Raw genomic sequence first — 15,942 nt, forward strand, 5'->3', positions numbered from 1 at the left:
ATGATTTCTCAGGTAGTTTTCCCATTGTACCTGTTTGTTTTGATAGAGCAGTTCTTGATAATGTATCTTAAGGTTCCTTTATTATGCCAGTGAGGCTGGCTTGATGGCTGCAGTGTGGACCCTCCAACAGCTCCTTCTGGCTTGCCTTGTGTGTCATCAAATGTCCATCAACTCCAGTGACTGTGGCATGTTCTTTAACAACATGATGAAATACATGAAATGTATTCATAGTTGCAAATGTGAACAACCACAAGCTGTATAATGGAATGAGGACAATGAATATTTGTGCTGGACCGGGACTCAAACCTAGATTTCCCACTTATTAGTTGCCTCACCATCTGGCTATCTGAGCACGGCTCATGGCCACACCCAAATGTCCATATGTTGTAAACCACATGTCTACAAACTGTACTTTTACATCCATTATGTACATTTCCATACAGGGGAGACATTTTACATGAATGTTGCTCGCCCAGTTTCAGTGGATAAATACAATATTACAGTGCCTGTGTTATTCTGAATTATGATACAGTGTTCCTTTGGACTTGCATGCATGTCCAAAGAAACATTCCATTGTAATTCAGAATAACACAGGCACAGCAATATCGAACATAATAGAAATTTTAGGGATACATTCAAGTTACGCTTTTTGTATTAGTTCTTGTAATGCATGAACCCTTATATCTAAAATGCCTCATATTGTATTGACACTGAATTCCATTTCATGTAGCTTGTTCCAATTTGCTTTCTTAAATTTACGAGGGTCACTCCAAAATAAATGCACACTATTTTTTTTAAATCCATCTTTTATTCTACATGTTTTAAAGTTTTACTGTGTGTAGATACATCGTTTAGGAACAATATTTTCATTTCTCCATCCCTCTCACTGCCTTACACCATCTTGGAACCAGCGCCTGTATACCCGCACGGTAAAATTCTGGACCAACCTGTTGGAGCCACTGTTTGGCAGTGTGCACAAGGGAGTCATCATCTTCAAAACTTGTTCCATGAAGAGAGTCTTTCAGTTTCCCAAAGAGATGATAGTCACATTGAGCCAGGTCAGGACTGTATGATGGGTGTCTCAGTGTTGTCCATCCAAGTTTTGTGATCGCTTCCATGGTTCTTTGACTGACATGTGGCCATGCATTCTCATGCAACAGCAAACCATCCTGCTTTTGCTGATGTGGTTGAACACGACTCAGTAGAGCTTGAAGTTTCTTCAGTGCTGTCACATATGCATCAGAATTTATGGTGGTTCCACTTGGCATGATGTCCACAAGCAAGAGTCCTTCAGGATCGAAAAACACCGTAGCCATAACTTTTCCAGCAGAAGGTGTGGTTTTAATTTTTTTTTCCTTGGGTGAATTTGCTTGATGCCACTCCATTGATTGCCTCTTCGTCTCTGGTGAAAAATGATGGAGCCATGTTTTATCACCTGTCACAGTTCTACCAAGAAATTCATCTCCACCATTCTTGTACTGTTCCAAAAGTTCGCTGCATACCGTTTTTCTTGTTTCTTTGTGAGCCACTGTCAACATCCTGGAAACCCACCTGGCACAGACCTTTCTTAACGCCAACACTTTCAGTATTCTGCAAACATTTCCTTCCACTATCCCAATGTATCATGGCAGTTCATTCACTGTGATGCATCTGTCAGCAGTCACCAATTTGTTAACTCTCTGCACATTGTCTGGAGTGTGTGCAGTACGAGGCCTGCCGCTACAAGGGCAATCCTCAATATTGCCATGCCCGCTTTCATTACATAACCTGCTTGTCAACCAGCTAACTGTACTGCCATCAACAGCAGCATCTCCATACACCTTTTTCAACCTCTTGTGGATGTTTCCCACTGTCTTGTTTTCACAGCACAGGAATTCTATGACAGCACATTGCTTCTGACAAACATCAAGTGTTGCAGCCATCTTGAAGACATGCTGTGACAGCACCACTCATGGGAACAGGTTAAACTAAGTTTGAAAACAAGTGGGAAGGATGTATCTATACACAATAAAACTTTCACACATGCAGAATGAAAACTGTATTTTTACCAAAATAGTGTGCATTTCTTTTGGAGTGACCCTCGTAAATATTTCTGCCTTAATTACATTCTGATTGGTATTATTTCACTTGAAAATTTTATTTACAGCTCTTCAGTTTATTAGTATAATGCCTATATGAGTATCTGTGCTGCCTCCATTGTGGTATGTCTCAGGCTGTCTCTGGTAATTTGTCCTAAGAGGTCAAGTTCTTGAATGATATCTACAACCTTTCAACCTCTATCATCTGTGTGTCTGTTACATCAGAGGGCACATTTCCCATTTTATCTGCTATTATCAATAAATAATGGAAAATGCAGAATGGAATAATGATAGTATTATGAAAAAGATAGAGCTACACACCATATAGTGGAGAAGTTGAACTGCAGATTTTTGCAGTAAGTTTTGTTACGTTATGGCAAGCTGTTTTGGAAGCCTGCAGTATAGTAGCATTTGGCAGCAGCCGACTTGTGACCTGCCATACGTGTCATAGCCACACCTGTCGCTGCTGGCCAAAGGGCCGATTGGTTCTAGGCGCTACAGTCTGGAACCACATACGGTCGCAGGTTCGAATCCTGCCTCGGGCATGGTTGAGCATGATGTCCTTAGGTTAGTTAGGTTTAAGTAGTTCTAAGTTCTAGGGGACTGATGACCTCAGAAGTTAAGTCCCATAGTGCTCAGAGCCATTTGACTTTGAACACCTGTCGCTAAAGCAGACCATGAGAATGCTCTCTGGGGTGTACTAGAATCATTTATTCACCTCACCTGAGAAACTAAATAACTACATGAAATATTATCTGTTTTATTCCAAACTAAATAACTACAGTAAATATTATCTGTTTTATTCCAAATTTGGTACATGACCTTTTGTTATTCAGACAAATTTTGTGTCAAAATTTGATACTGCTACCTATAATAGTTTCAGAGATATAAAAAACCCATTAAAAAGTACTTGACCGACACTTAAGAAAGTAAATTCAGATAGGAACTATAATAGTTTATCTTTTGGTATTATTTGAAAACATAAACAGAACTCTCAGTGTGCAGAATTAATTAATTGGGATTTTTGTATTAAAATTTTCATTTTCATTTTCGTAATATAAAATTCAGACAAAATTATTATTTGTATCTTATGTCATTGTGGGAGTAAATGAGAGTGAGTGAGAGTGTGTATGTGGGACATATGTTAAATTTAAAGATTGATTTTATGTAATGCATTATGCAATCATAGCGTGAGAAAGATATTTGTACCCACATTGCTGATGACGTATGTCCAAGCGTACTTGTTTTTGTAAGAAGGCAGCCAGAATAGTTATTTGTAGAGCAATGTTTTCCTAAAGTTATCTCAAGATTAATTTTCGTTTAGTTTCAAGTAACAAACATTATAGTAATAATTTGCTTGTCAAAGTGACGGCAATGACTCTGATATAGTTATTGGCTCAGAACAGTTTAGGCGCAAATATAATCTTGAAAGATTGATCTGACTGGCTGTTCATTTTGATCAACCAATCAGAGTACAGTCTTTCCCATGCATTGGAATGAGTCATATGCACTGAAAGCAATCGCATTCAGGCAGTCGTGGACTACTCGTGGACTAGCTGCCAGACGAGAATGTCATGTTAGACGTGTCTGAAAGTTATTTGTAAAATGAAGAAGTGACCGTTATTTCACATACAGTTTATTTCATTGTGCAAGCAGATGCATTTACGGACAGTTATGTGAAGTTTGGGAGGTTTTGGAGTGTTTGTTGTAGAGAAAACTGTGTGTGAAACTATTTGCCTTTGTGAAGAATTCTGATTCTGTGTGGCTTGTTCAGTATGCATTTACAGAACATTTTTTGGCGAGCATCCTCCTTTGAAGAATCCACTGAAAAAGAACCGAGTGTGCAACTAATTTCATAGCAGAGTACTGACTGTATTAATCTCGTAATATTTCGGGCTGGACTTAGTACATTTCTGGCTGTCTTGCACGTGATATAAGCTGCATGTATTGGTAGTAGATGTGCTATCGACATAAATGTGGGCTTGTTGACACCATAACTAAAAGACAATAAAGAACATTAGTCTTGGGAAGTGGGCATTTTCAATGAAGGAAGGAAGCATCCAGTTTTGCCCATTATTACTATAGATTTATGGGTTTATTTTGTTACCTGAGTTACGCAGACTATGCAGTCGTAAGTATGAGTGATGGTTTTCTTCAACGCTGCTTTTAACATCATCTACATAGTAACTACAAATGCAGAGCAACGGATGGTGAACGAATGCTGTACTGAGGTAGGTGTACATTAATTTTCAGCTTGCTTCACTCAGTGTTAATGAACTTTTTAACACCGCTCCACCGCACTGAATGCCACTCAACATCTCCACTTTACAGTGTGTAGCAGTCTATTCTTTCCATAATACTGCTGTTATCAATGAGTTTTTACCATGAGTGTAGTAATCCACTTCCCTGATCTTTTCAATATATGGTTCTATGTGATGAATTATACAGAAGGGAGGATCAGTTGTTGAATTAAAGTACTGTGTGCTGGGCAGAGACAGCTACATAGTGTTCATCACTCGTATGATGGGAGCCACTTAAGTGATCAGCATATCAGCTCCAGTAAAATGCAGCATAGTATGATTTAGAAATGATGTCAGTCACTAAAAATAAAATAAGGAATTTTTTGTCGTAGACCACAGGTAATTTATTCCTCAAACGTAAGTCTGGACAATGTTTATATTGGTATATACAAAATCTGATGCTACAGCTATGAGTTGTAGTGGAAAATATCAACGTTACATTGCTGTTTATGAGTTTATATTTTTATATCAGGCTTATTTTACATACAAAATGAAACAATGGAAAATCCGGACTGGATCACCCCACCAACTAGATCGCTTCTCCCATCGTGCAAAGTTGCTCGCTGTCTGGCCTCAGTGGCCAGAGACAGTAATTATGTGTGTGTGAGTTGTGCTTGTGAGAATGTGTGTGTATTTTCTATGTTAGAAGAAGGTGGATGGCCCACCTGTACTACAGTCCTTTTTTGTGCCTGTCTGCGACTCAGAATTTCCTCTGTATGTTTTCATAATATTACTTTACATACAATATACACATAAATTTACCATCCTAATAGCAAACTAATTCTCAATTTCAGTTGTGTTCTTTTTTTAGGGTTTGGCTTATACAATTACCTAATACTTGTCACATCTCTGGTGTCTTCCCTGTCACATCAGTTTGGTGCTTCTTCATCGTCATATCTTCTACCAGCAGCACAATGTGATCTTGAAATGAAGCTGTCTGACAAGGGTTTGCTGAACTCTATTTCATTTGCAGGTAAGTTACCAATTAGCATTTGTTAAAAGAATAATTTTTTATGCATGTGACATAGTTACTTAACTGTAGACCAGTCAGTTCCCATTCCTATATTATTTGGGCAAATAGTAATGTCAGTGAAGCGAGGGAAAAATTAAAACTACTCCACAGTGCAATGCTGAATAATAGAGAGATTCCTGAGCTAAAGGAAGCCTTCAAAATATATCAAGCACACTATAAGGACTTACTCACACAGACCAGGAGCAACTATGTTGCAAATAAGCTTCAAAACTCACACAACATAACTGCTGGCATATGGGCAGTCATAAACAGCTTTAGAACCTGCAATGACAAATCCTGTAGGGACTTTACTATTAACCCCAATGGCATGCTCATAAAAGACCAACTGGAAATTGCAAACATTTTAATGAATATTTTTCTTCCGTAGGGGAAGCCATAAATGACAAACATAAAAACATGCACCACAGTTTTAAAGGTAATACATGTGACCATAGTATATATCTAGCCCCCACAAACTGTGCATCATTAGCTCTCCAAAATCCTCTAATTCAGCTGGGCATGATGGCCTAAATACAAATGTTTTAAAAGCTTGTTGCCAAAATGTCTCTGTATCTCTGTCTGCAGCAGTCAACAATATAATAGAATCAGGCACCTTTCCAGACAGACTAAAAATAGCACAGGTAACACCCATTTTTAAGAAAGGTGACAACAACAAAATAGAAAGCTACAGGCCAGTCTCAATCCTTCCTGTCTTTTTCAAAATAGTTGAAAAAGTTATATACAACAGGATTATAAACTTTCTTAACAAACACAACCTGATGTTCAAAAATCAAAATGGATTCGTAAAAGGTAAATCAACTAGCACTGCAGCTGCTCAACTAATTGAAGAGGTGTTAGGTGGTATCGAAAGCAAGGAACATGTGGCAGGTGTATACCTACACCTGGAAAAAGCCTTTGATTGTGTGAACATTGACATCCTATTAGACAAGCTATGGAGCATGGGCATTAGAGGTAATGCTTATGACCTAATAAAGTGTTATATGAGCAATAGAAAACAGTTTGTTCTACTTAAAACGGGAAGTGGTGTCTACAAATCAGAGATCACTTGCATAAAATATGGTGTGCCCCAGCGCTCGGTGTTGGGCCCCCTTCTGTTCTTGATCTATGTAAATGATATTAAATACTGTACTATAAATACCAAAATTGTTCTGTATGCTGATGACACGTCCATTGTATGTAAAAAGGAATCATGTAATGAACTAGAGGCCGAGTGTAATAATGTGAGAAAAGAAATTGTTCAGTTTTTTAATGAAAGCCACTTAAATGTAAGCACCAGTAAAACATGTTTGATGGAGTTTAACAAAAGTAGTTTGAATAATGAAATGAAATTATACATGGGCAACGAACTGGTAAAGAAAGAGTCTAGTGTAAAATTCCTTGGCGTAACAATCCAAAGCAACCTGAAATGGGACACACATATTGACTCCCTAGCAACTAAGTTGTCAAAAAATACATTTGCAATCAGTACTATTAGCAAGTTCTGTAGAGACACCGAAGTCCTAAAGACTGTATACCATGCTCTTTTCTCCTCTCACTTGAACTACGGTATTGAAATTTGGGGGGAAACAACCAAAGCTAATCTAGATAAGCTACTCATTCTTCAAAAAAGGGGTGTGAGTATAATCTGTGGAGCAAAATATAAGGAATCTTGTCTCAACTTGTTTCCAAAAACAGAGGTGTTAACTGTTATAAACACATACATTCTAAAAGCCATATTGCTTGTGAAAAGACTGCACCCAAACACTTATTCAGATTTCCACCAGTACAATACTAGAAATAAAGAAAGATTTTTACATTGGCAGCCACAGAACAGCACTTTACGAACTGAAACATCAGCTTAAGAAATTTTTAGTAAAACACCATTTCTACACATTAGAAGAGTATCATACTTATATGAAGAACAACAAATGCTTTGTGAAATTATGTGAATAGAAATCAGTAAACATCTTATTGTAATTTTGTTGTAAATTAATGACGTATTCAGAAGAATGTGTCTTGTGTATTGTACAAATAACTTTAATCATTACTGTTTCTTTGTACATGTGCAGTGTACCATTCAATGTTGAATAAAGCTATTATTATTATTATTATTATTATTATTATTATTATTATTATTATTACAGTAAATATTTCCTTTTAAAAATACTGTTTTTCAGAGTTGAAGCTTTCTTCTGAATTAGCTTGATTAAATATAGCTTTAAAGTTCTAGTAGAACATAAATAATTAACGAGTAGACCATTCATCGAATAGCGAGAAGTGTCGAACCATCGACAGGCACACACAAAAGAGAGAGAAAACAGCTAGCTTTCAGAATACATGTGTTGTTGAGCTAGAGTACACACACACACACACACACACAGTGTCGGGATAGCATTTAGGCAGGTGGACTATGGGGACTGGGGGGGGGGGGGTGTCAGATGGGGTGGATGGAGGAACAGAGGGAGTTGAGGCAGAAAAAGGGGTTGTGGATGGGTAGCTGGTGGCTCTGAGGGAGGTAGCAGGTCTGTGGAATAGGAATGTGGGAGGGAGTGGAGGCAGTTGCACAGGCTAGGCATGTGATGCACAGGTACCAGAGCCAGGGAGGTGCAGTGCGCAAACTGAGGTGATGTGAACACAGGGACTGGAAAAGGATGACATGTCAAAGGAAGGGGAAACTGGTGGGTGAAGGGTATGGGGACAGTGGGTTAATGGGGATTAAGGCCAGAAGTGTTACAGGAGCAAAGGATGTGTTACAAGCATACAAGTAGTTCAGAAAAGGTGGTGGTGGAAGGAAGGATCCATATAGCCTGGGTTGTGAATTAGCCACTGAATGAGTGTGTTGCACTGCTGCATGGTTAACTTTTGTTCTTAGCCACAGTTTAGTGGTGGCCAGTCATTCTGTTGGACAGCTGGATTGTTGTCATACTGACATAAAAATCCGTGCAGTGATTGCAGCAGAATGGTATATGTCATGGCTGCTTTCACACGTGGTGTGACCTCTGATGGGGTATGCTCAGCCTGTGACAGGACTATGGGAGGAAGTGCTGGATGAGTGTACTGGGCATGTCTTGCACCTGGGTTTTCTGCTGGGCTATGGCCCCTGTGATGTGGAGTTGGGTGTGGGAGTGGCATAGTGGTAGTCCAGGAAGTTATGTATGTTGGGTGGCTAATGTAATACCACTGTAGGAGGGAGTGGAAGGTACAGTCTATACAAAATCCCAGTCCAGGTGCAAGATCTGCCCAGTCCACTCACCCAGCACTTCCTACTCCAGACCTGCCACAGGTTTATCCTAACCCTCAGAGACAAGGCCACCTGTGAAAGCAGCCAAGTCATATAGCAACTCTGCTGCAATCACCGCACAGCTTTTTTTTATTGGTATGACAACCAACCAGCTGTCCATCAGAATGAATAATCACTGCAAACTGTGGCCAAGAACAAAGTTAGTCACCATGTGGCACAACGTGCACCTAAGCACAAAATGCCAAATATCTGTGGCTGGTTCACAATTTGGGCCATCTGGATCCATCTCTCTACCCTCAGTTTTTCTGAGCTGTGAACATGGGAGTTATCTGTGCAACACATTCTTTGCTCCTGTAAGCCTACTGGGCTCAATCTCCATTTGACCACTGTCCCCACACCCTCCACCCAACACCTTCCCCTTCCTCTCTGCTATCCATTAAACCACTGCCCCACACCCTCCACCCAACAGCTTCCCCTTCCTCTGTACTGTCACCTCCTCCCAATTCACATCTCCACAGCACCTTCAGCATGCACCACACTCCACTAGCTCCGGCGCCTGCATTCCTAGTCAGCAAACTGGCTGCCTCCTTCTCAGCCACCAGCTACTCAACCCCAACCTCTCTTCCTGCCTCTAGCCTCTCTCCTCGTCTATGTATCCCGCTTAGTACAGTCCTTACCCATCAGTCCACATGCTGAACTGAAATTCGTGCATTGTGCATCCAGCTAGCACCATCTAGGGGGAAAGGCATCTGACTGTGTGTGTGTGTGTGTGTGTGTGTGTGTGTGTGTGTGTGTGTGTGTGGGTGGGTGTGTGTGTTTCCCCTCTAGCTTGAGAAAGAATTTATTTTCAGAATCAAAAGTTATATGTTTTCTTTCTCTTCTGTGTGTGCCTGTTGATGACTCAATGCTTCTGCTATTCAGTGAGTTGTCTTCTTTACTCTCAAATTATTTACTTGATTAAATTAACTATCATATGTGTGAATAGCATTAAGCAATATAGGGACAGTTTATTGTTAATAACACATACAGATTGAGTTCCTATGATTCCCTTGTCTTTTGTTATATCTTGAGTCATTCCACACCAATTAAGGTTCATCTTCATAACAGGACCTGTGAAATTTAATGAATGAATGTGTATTTGTGTGGTTGGGAAGGAAGAGGAAGGGGGGGGGGGAGGGAGGGAGATGGAGAGATTACAGAACTGAAAGATAATTATGAAAAGTTTTCTAGGGACTTGCTTTTCTTTTAATTAAGTTATGCTGATGACGTCATAATGGGAAATCATGGGGAAGTGAAATAATGCAGTACAAACATTAACAAAGAAGCACAGATCTCAACTCCCACATTTCATTTTGCTGTCACTAAACATAACAGTTGTTGTATGTTTATGTGTAAAACATTCTTGGAGCAGAGCTTTTGTGAAACTTGGAAAGTGAAGATGAGGTACTGGCAGAAGTAATGTTATGAGTACAGGTTGTGTGTCATGTTTGGGTAGCTCAGTCGGTAGAGCACTTGCCTGTGAAAGGTAAAAGTCTCGAGTTCAAGTCTTGATCCTTCAGACCATTTTAATCTGCTAGGAAGTTTCGTATGAACACTAGATCATCTAGTTTTTTATGTAAGGAATACCCCCCCCCCCTCCAAGTAATGTAATCTACTAACAAAAAATAATAAACAAGGTATGTAGTTATATTTTCTTGGACATGCATACTGGTGAAAGCTGAAACTGGAAAAATTGTGTACTAGACCTGCTAAAACATTTAGGTTCAGCTACTTTCACAACATGAATAACTGCTAAAATGATGGACTTAAATATCAGTAAGTTAATATGTTGCTGTTGTATCTTAACTCATAAGATTAATTTGATGCAGCTCTACACATTAGTTTATTTTGTGCAAGCCTCTTTCTCCCTACATAACTACTGCAACTCTAAATCCATTTTTACCTGCTTACTGTACTTAGGCCTTGGTTTCCATCTACAATGTTTAAGCCCCCCTCCCCCTCCTTCATCTCCATCTCCATCTCACACATATCTTGTAGTACCAAACAGATGATTCCTTGATGCCTCAGGATGTGTCCTATTAACCAATCTTTTCTTTGATTCACATTGTGCCATAAATTTCCTATCTGTCCATTCTGTAGCACCACATTTCAAAAGCTTCTATTCTCTTCCTATCTAAACTGTGTATCACCCATGTTTCACTTCTGTATAAGACTATACTTCATACAAGTATCTTCAGTGAAGAATTTGTAACACTTAAATTTACATTCAGTGTTAACAAATTTCTCTTTCTCAAAAACACTTTTATTGATATTTTCGGTGCGCAGTTTATATCCTGTCAGTTTTTATGCTACCCAAATAGTAAAACTTGTCACCTGCTTTCTAATATCATCATCATCATCATCATCATCATCGTATTCATCTGATTCAATCTGAAAATTTCCAGTTCTCTTTGTTTTCCTTTTGTTGATGTTCATCTTATAACCTCTTTTCAAGACATAATCTGTTATGTGCAGCTGATCTTCCTAATCCTAAGATGACATCTTTGGCATATTTTTCTACACTGATGTCATGTAGGATAATATTTTGAGGTTTCTCCTCACTTAGGCAAAAGTTATTCAGTATGAAATAAAGTTGTTGAAATCACATGTTGGAGTTAGATACGTATGAAAAACAGTCACAACATTTTAAGTATCATCTCAAAAAATAAAGATACATGATTTTTGTATACCAACAAAAAAAAACAGTTATTGATAATACACTGATAGAAAAAAAACCGCAACACCAAGAAGGAGTTGTGCAATATAAACAAAAGTTGGTAGGTGTGTTTCTAAATCTGAAAGACGATGTCTGTTCAAATTTCATGCCAGCCACATATGAGTGGCGCTAGTAGTGCCACTATGAGGATGCAAGCGAGTTTTCCTTTAAATATGTGCTATAATAGTAATGAGAGTTAATTACCTTTGAGTGTTGATATGGTAAGTTGATGCTAGTCGACAATGCCTTTAAGGTGACAAAGATGGCATTATCAATCCTCGCTAAGTCTGAACGAGGTTGTGTAATAGAGCTATGAGGACCTAGATGTTCCTTCTGTGACATTGCAGAAAGACTTGGCAGGAATGTAGCCACTGTACATGATAGCTGGCAGGGTGGTCGCAAGAAAGAATGGTCGCAAGACTGGGCTCCAGATGGCCACATGGTACTACCGAGAGGGAAGACCATCGTGTTAGGCATATGGCTTTGGTGCCCCATACTGCATGTGCAACAGCAATTTGAGCAGCATGTGACACCACAGTGACACAACGAATTGTTCTAAATTGGTTACTTCAAAGACACAGAGTTGCCACAAGTTCTGGAAATCAGGGAATATCAGGGAATTTCAAACATATCAGGGAAATTTGTAAAAAAAGAAACACTAGAAAAACCTTGTTTTTTTCTCAGTAGATGAAATGGTTTGTTTACTGAGATTTCATGCATCATCACTGGCTGGGTGCAGCTTAATACGTGCACCTCTTTCCTACTCCCTCATTCTTACTGCTTCTCTTCTTCCTACCACTCCCCTCAGTTTGCAGTCAGTGCTGCCACCACTTCTTGCCACTAGCCTAGCAGCTCCTGATGGGAGGCATAAGGGTTGGTTTGTTTTGATCTGATTCTCAGAGATTGATGATGCAGCGGCCGGAGACAGATGTCATGTGTGCTTGAGTGTGTCTGAGTGTTGTATGAATGTGTGTATGTTCTCATTTTCTGGCAAAGGCTATGGGTAAAAAATTTAATTGTGAGAGTGTGATTGTCTTTTCTACATGTCTGTCTGTGGCTCAGCGATCATCTTTATGGTGAGTTGCTACCTATCCTCATTAGTATTGATTCACAGAGTATTTGCAAATTATCTGTTGCATGGATTGATTACCATCATCTCATTTCATCAACACAGTGTCAGTTACTTGTGAATAGCTGGCTACATGAGTGAACTTCCACAATGGGCGAAAACCATGGGCCATTTCTGTGGGTATCGCTAATGGATCAGGCCTGCCGATCTGAAGCCCATCGTTTCCCACTAATGTGCAAGCCCTGCCCGTCCGACCTAGTTTCACCGATATGCCCACAGGTGGCATAATGCAGCGGATTTTTGTGGTTTGTCCATGGACCCAGGGCTCCAGTGCTCCTTGGCAGGCCAGAGGCCATGGGTATGGATTTCAGGAAGTGCGACTTTCTCACTGCAAGTACATTGTACAGTGTATTGTTTTATAGACATGTTATTTAGTCTACTACATTTTAGCACTTTGAAAATAATTTATATGTTAGAAAGTATGAGTGATAAGAAGGAGAAAATTGTGACAGTCACTGGCAGTTTGTATGCTATGTACTCTTATATTTCAGCTTGCCTTACACACTTATTTCAAGAGGCCTGCTTTTTTCTGAGGTTATGTCTGAAATCAGTGAAGGTAATCAGTGATGTTATTTTAAATCTGTCTTGTGACTCCAAGGAAATGCATATTTTTGTCACCGAATGTCTTTCGTTTTATTGAAATAAAATAACATCAGTGGTCTTAATAAAACACATATACCATTTGTCTTGCTTTCTCCATCTAAAAACAGTTCATTACAAAAGATGTTGACATTAGTACTTAAGAATTTTTCTCATAAGGGGTAGAAACACAGAAGTCCTTACATTTTTTTGTCAACTTATGTCTTTACTTACCCTTGAGATCTCGAAATTTGTCAGGAAAAATGCTAAAACTTGTCTAGAAAACAGGGAAATATAAGGGAATTTCACCTGGGGACACTTGTGGCAAGCCTGAGGACAGCTCTGAGCCAGATGCCCAGTAGTGTGCAGTCTACTGACCCCAAACCACTGCCATTTGTGACTGCTTTGGTGTCAAGTGAGAGCTCATTGAAGGGCAAGGTGGGGAAAGCTGGTTCTGCCAAAGGGCCAGTGATGATCATATGTTGGTTAGATGAAGGCTAGTTGAAGGCCTGCAACCAAAATGTCTTGTCATACACCAGGAGCACTCTCGTGGTTATCCCAAACAGCCTGACTGAAAATTTGTTCATCAGACTGGTGATATAACCCATTGAACTGCTATTCATGAATGTCACTCCAGGGGATGTTTTCCGATAGGAGAATTCTAACTGTCCCTTACTGTTGTTGTAATCCAAACCACTACAGAGTGTCAACATGTTGCCTTGGCCTGTTGATCACCAGATCCGTTTCCAATCGAGCACATACCGGACATCACTGGACGACAACTCCAGCATCATTCACAAAAAGCATTAACTGTTCCTGTATTGATAGACCAAGTGCAACAGGTGTGTAACTGCATCACACAAACTGATATCCAGCACCTATACAGTACAATGCATACATGTTTGCTTGCTTGTATTCAACATTCTATTGGTTATACCGGTTATTAATGTACCAGCGTTTCACATTTGCAATGGCTTATCTCACCCTTACATTAACCTGTGACCTTGCAATGTTAATAACTTGAATGTGTTACCTAGATAAACATATTCGTGAAATTTCATTACTCTACTCTACATTAATTATTTTTTGGTGTTCTGATTCTTTTTCCAATCAGTGTATAATATACTTGCACAGATAGAAAATCTAATCACCAAGTGGAAGCAGGAGAAACATATATAAAAGCTAAGGAAATGTACTAGCTTTCAAGGCCAGTGGCTCCTTCTAACAGAAGAGTTGAAGGGGAAGGAAGAAGGATGATGGTTAAAGGAATGGTAAGATTTAGAAAATTGGGAGGGTTACAGAAAAGTCACCCAGATCTCCAGGTCACAAGAAGAAGCCACCTGGTTTTGAAAGCTTGCACATTTCCCTAAATTTTATACATTATTTCTATTGGTGCCACTTGATGAGTAGATTTTTTATCAGTCCAAGTGTACTTTAATTTTTGGTTTGTCTGCAGGAACATGCCAACAGTCTTGGTACATATTGAAATTCCCATGCTAAAGTAGCATAGTGGGCTGCTAGAGGGAGGAAAATACAATGGTGCAGCTTGTGACCAATCCATCAGTGGAGTGTGCCAATTTGTTTTGGCTCTTGTAACTGTTACAGTACTGTAGCCCATCTCATTGTGAACCAGGTTTTCACCAAACTAAAATTTCATTACGTAACTTTAAGCTTTGGGTAATAATTAAAACTTTATCACTGCAACTCATACATCCTGGTCACAAAACCATTAGAGCATTTATGGAATTCATTGCCAACATTACATGTGAGATTGAGAGTATACAGACAATTCACAAAAACAATAACAGAAAGAAAAGTGTTGTACACCACACTGTTGTGAAAGAGAATTTGGCACAGAAATAAGTCATGTACTCATGTGGATGACTTCACATTTTTCATTACTTAGAGTAAACTGCCACTTTTCACACCATATGAATATCTTGTCTAAATCATTTTGCAGTTTGTTTTGCTCATCTGACAACTTTATAAGACAGTAAAAGACAGCATCAGCTGCAAACAGTCTAAGATTGCTACTCAAATTATCTCCTAAGTTCAAATGGTTCAAATGGCTCTGAGCACTATGGTACTTAACATCTGAGGTCATCAGTTCCCTAGAACTTAAAACTACTTAAACCTAAGTAACCTAAGGACATCACACACATCCATGCCCAAGGCAGGATTCAAACTTGCGACCGTAGTGGTAGTGCGGTTCCAGACTGAAGCGCCAAGAACTGCTCGGCAACACCGGCCAGTTATCTCCTAAGTTGTTTAAATAGATCCCTTGATACAGAACCTTGTTACATCAGGAACCATACAGAATCTGAAATTCATCTTCTATGACAGATGGTTTAGATTAGTTTTAATAATAGTTGATAATTAATGCAGTTTCTAATAACTGCTTAATTTTGTGAATGTGAGAGTACTTCAAAAAATAAGCTACACATTATTATGACTGGCCAAATAACTTTTGTTGAACACTGCACTACACTTCAAAGTGACACAGATACATTACTGTTTTTCACAAAGTTTCCGCAGGCAATGATCAGAGTGTATTACCAATGGGTCAGTTCATCAACAATAGAAATATGCTCCTTGGTCATAGAGCCATTTGAGTACTGCTAGATGAACATCCTCGTCAGCTGTGACTGCTTTGTATCATGTACCTTGATTGCATGGACATTATTGTCTGTGGTTGATGTCAGTGGCCTTTCTTCCAGATCAACATCATCCTCATCTGCATGGCCATGGTCAGATTTTTTGCAATGTTTCACTATATCTAGACACTATGTTGCAGTTGGTTCATACACGATAAGAAAATTTCACAGTTAATCTGTGTGTAATTTAGATG

The 15,942-nt window shown here is 39.2% G+C and overlaps 1 protein-coding gene across 1 annotated transcript in view; it reads left to right on the forward strand.

Moving 5' to 3' along the window:
• Positions 1–15,942, forward strand: part of LOC126190908 (synaptic vesicle glycoprotein 2A-like) — a 188,471-nt gene that overhangs the window by 55,740 nt on the left and 116,789 nt on the right. The window contains exon 3 of the mRNA XM_049931538.1: positions 5,190–5,351. Coding sequence (XP_049787495.1) covers positions 5,190–5,351 — 162 coding nt within the window. The remainder of the gene's footprint in view (positions 1–5,189; positions 5,352–15,942) is intronic.

Source organism: Schistocerca cancellata, chromosome 6 (assembly GCF_023864275.1).
Source record: "Schistocerca cancellata isolate TAMUIC-IGC-003103 chromosome 6, iqSchCanc2.1, whole genome shotgun sequence".
Classification (NCBI taxonomy): domain Eukaryota; kingdom Metazoa; phylum Arthropoda; class Insecta; order Orthoptera; family Acrididae; genus Schistocerca; species Schistocerca cancellata.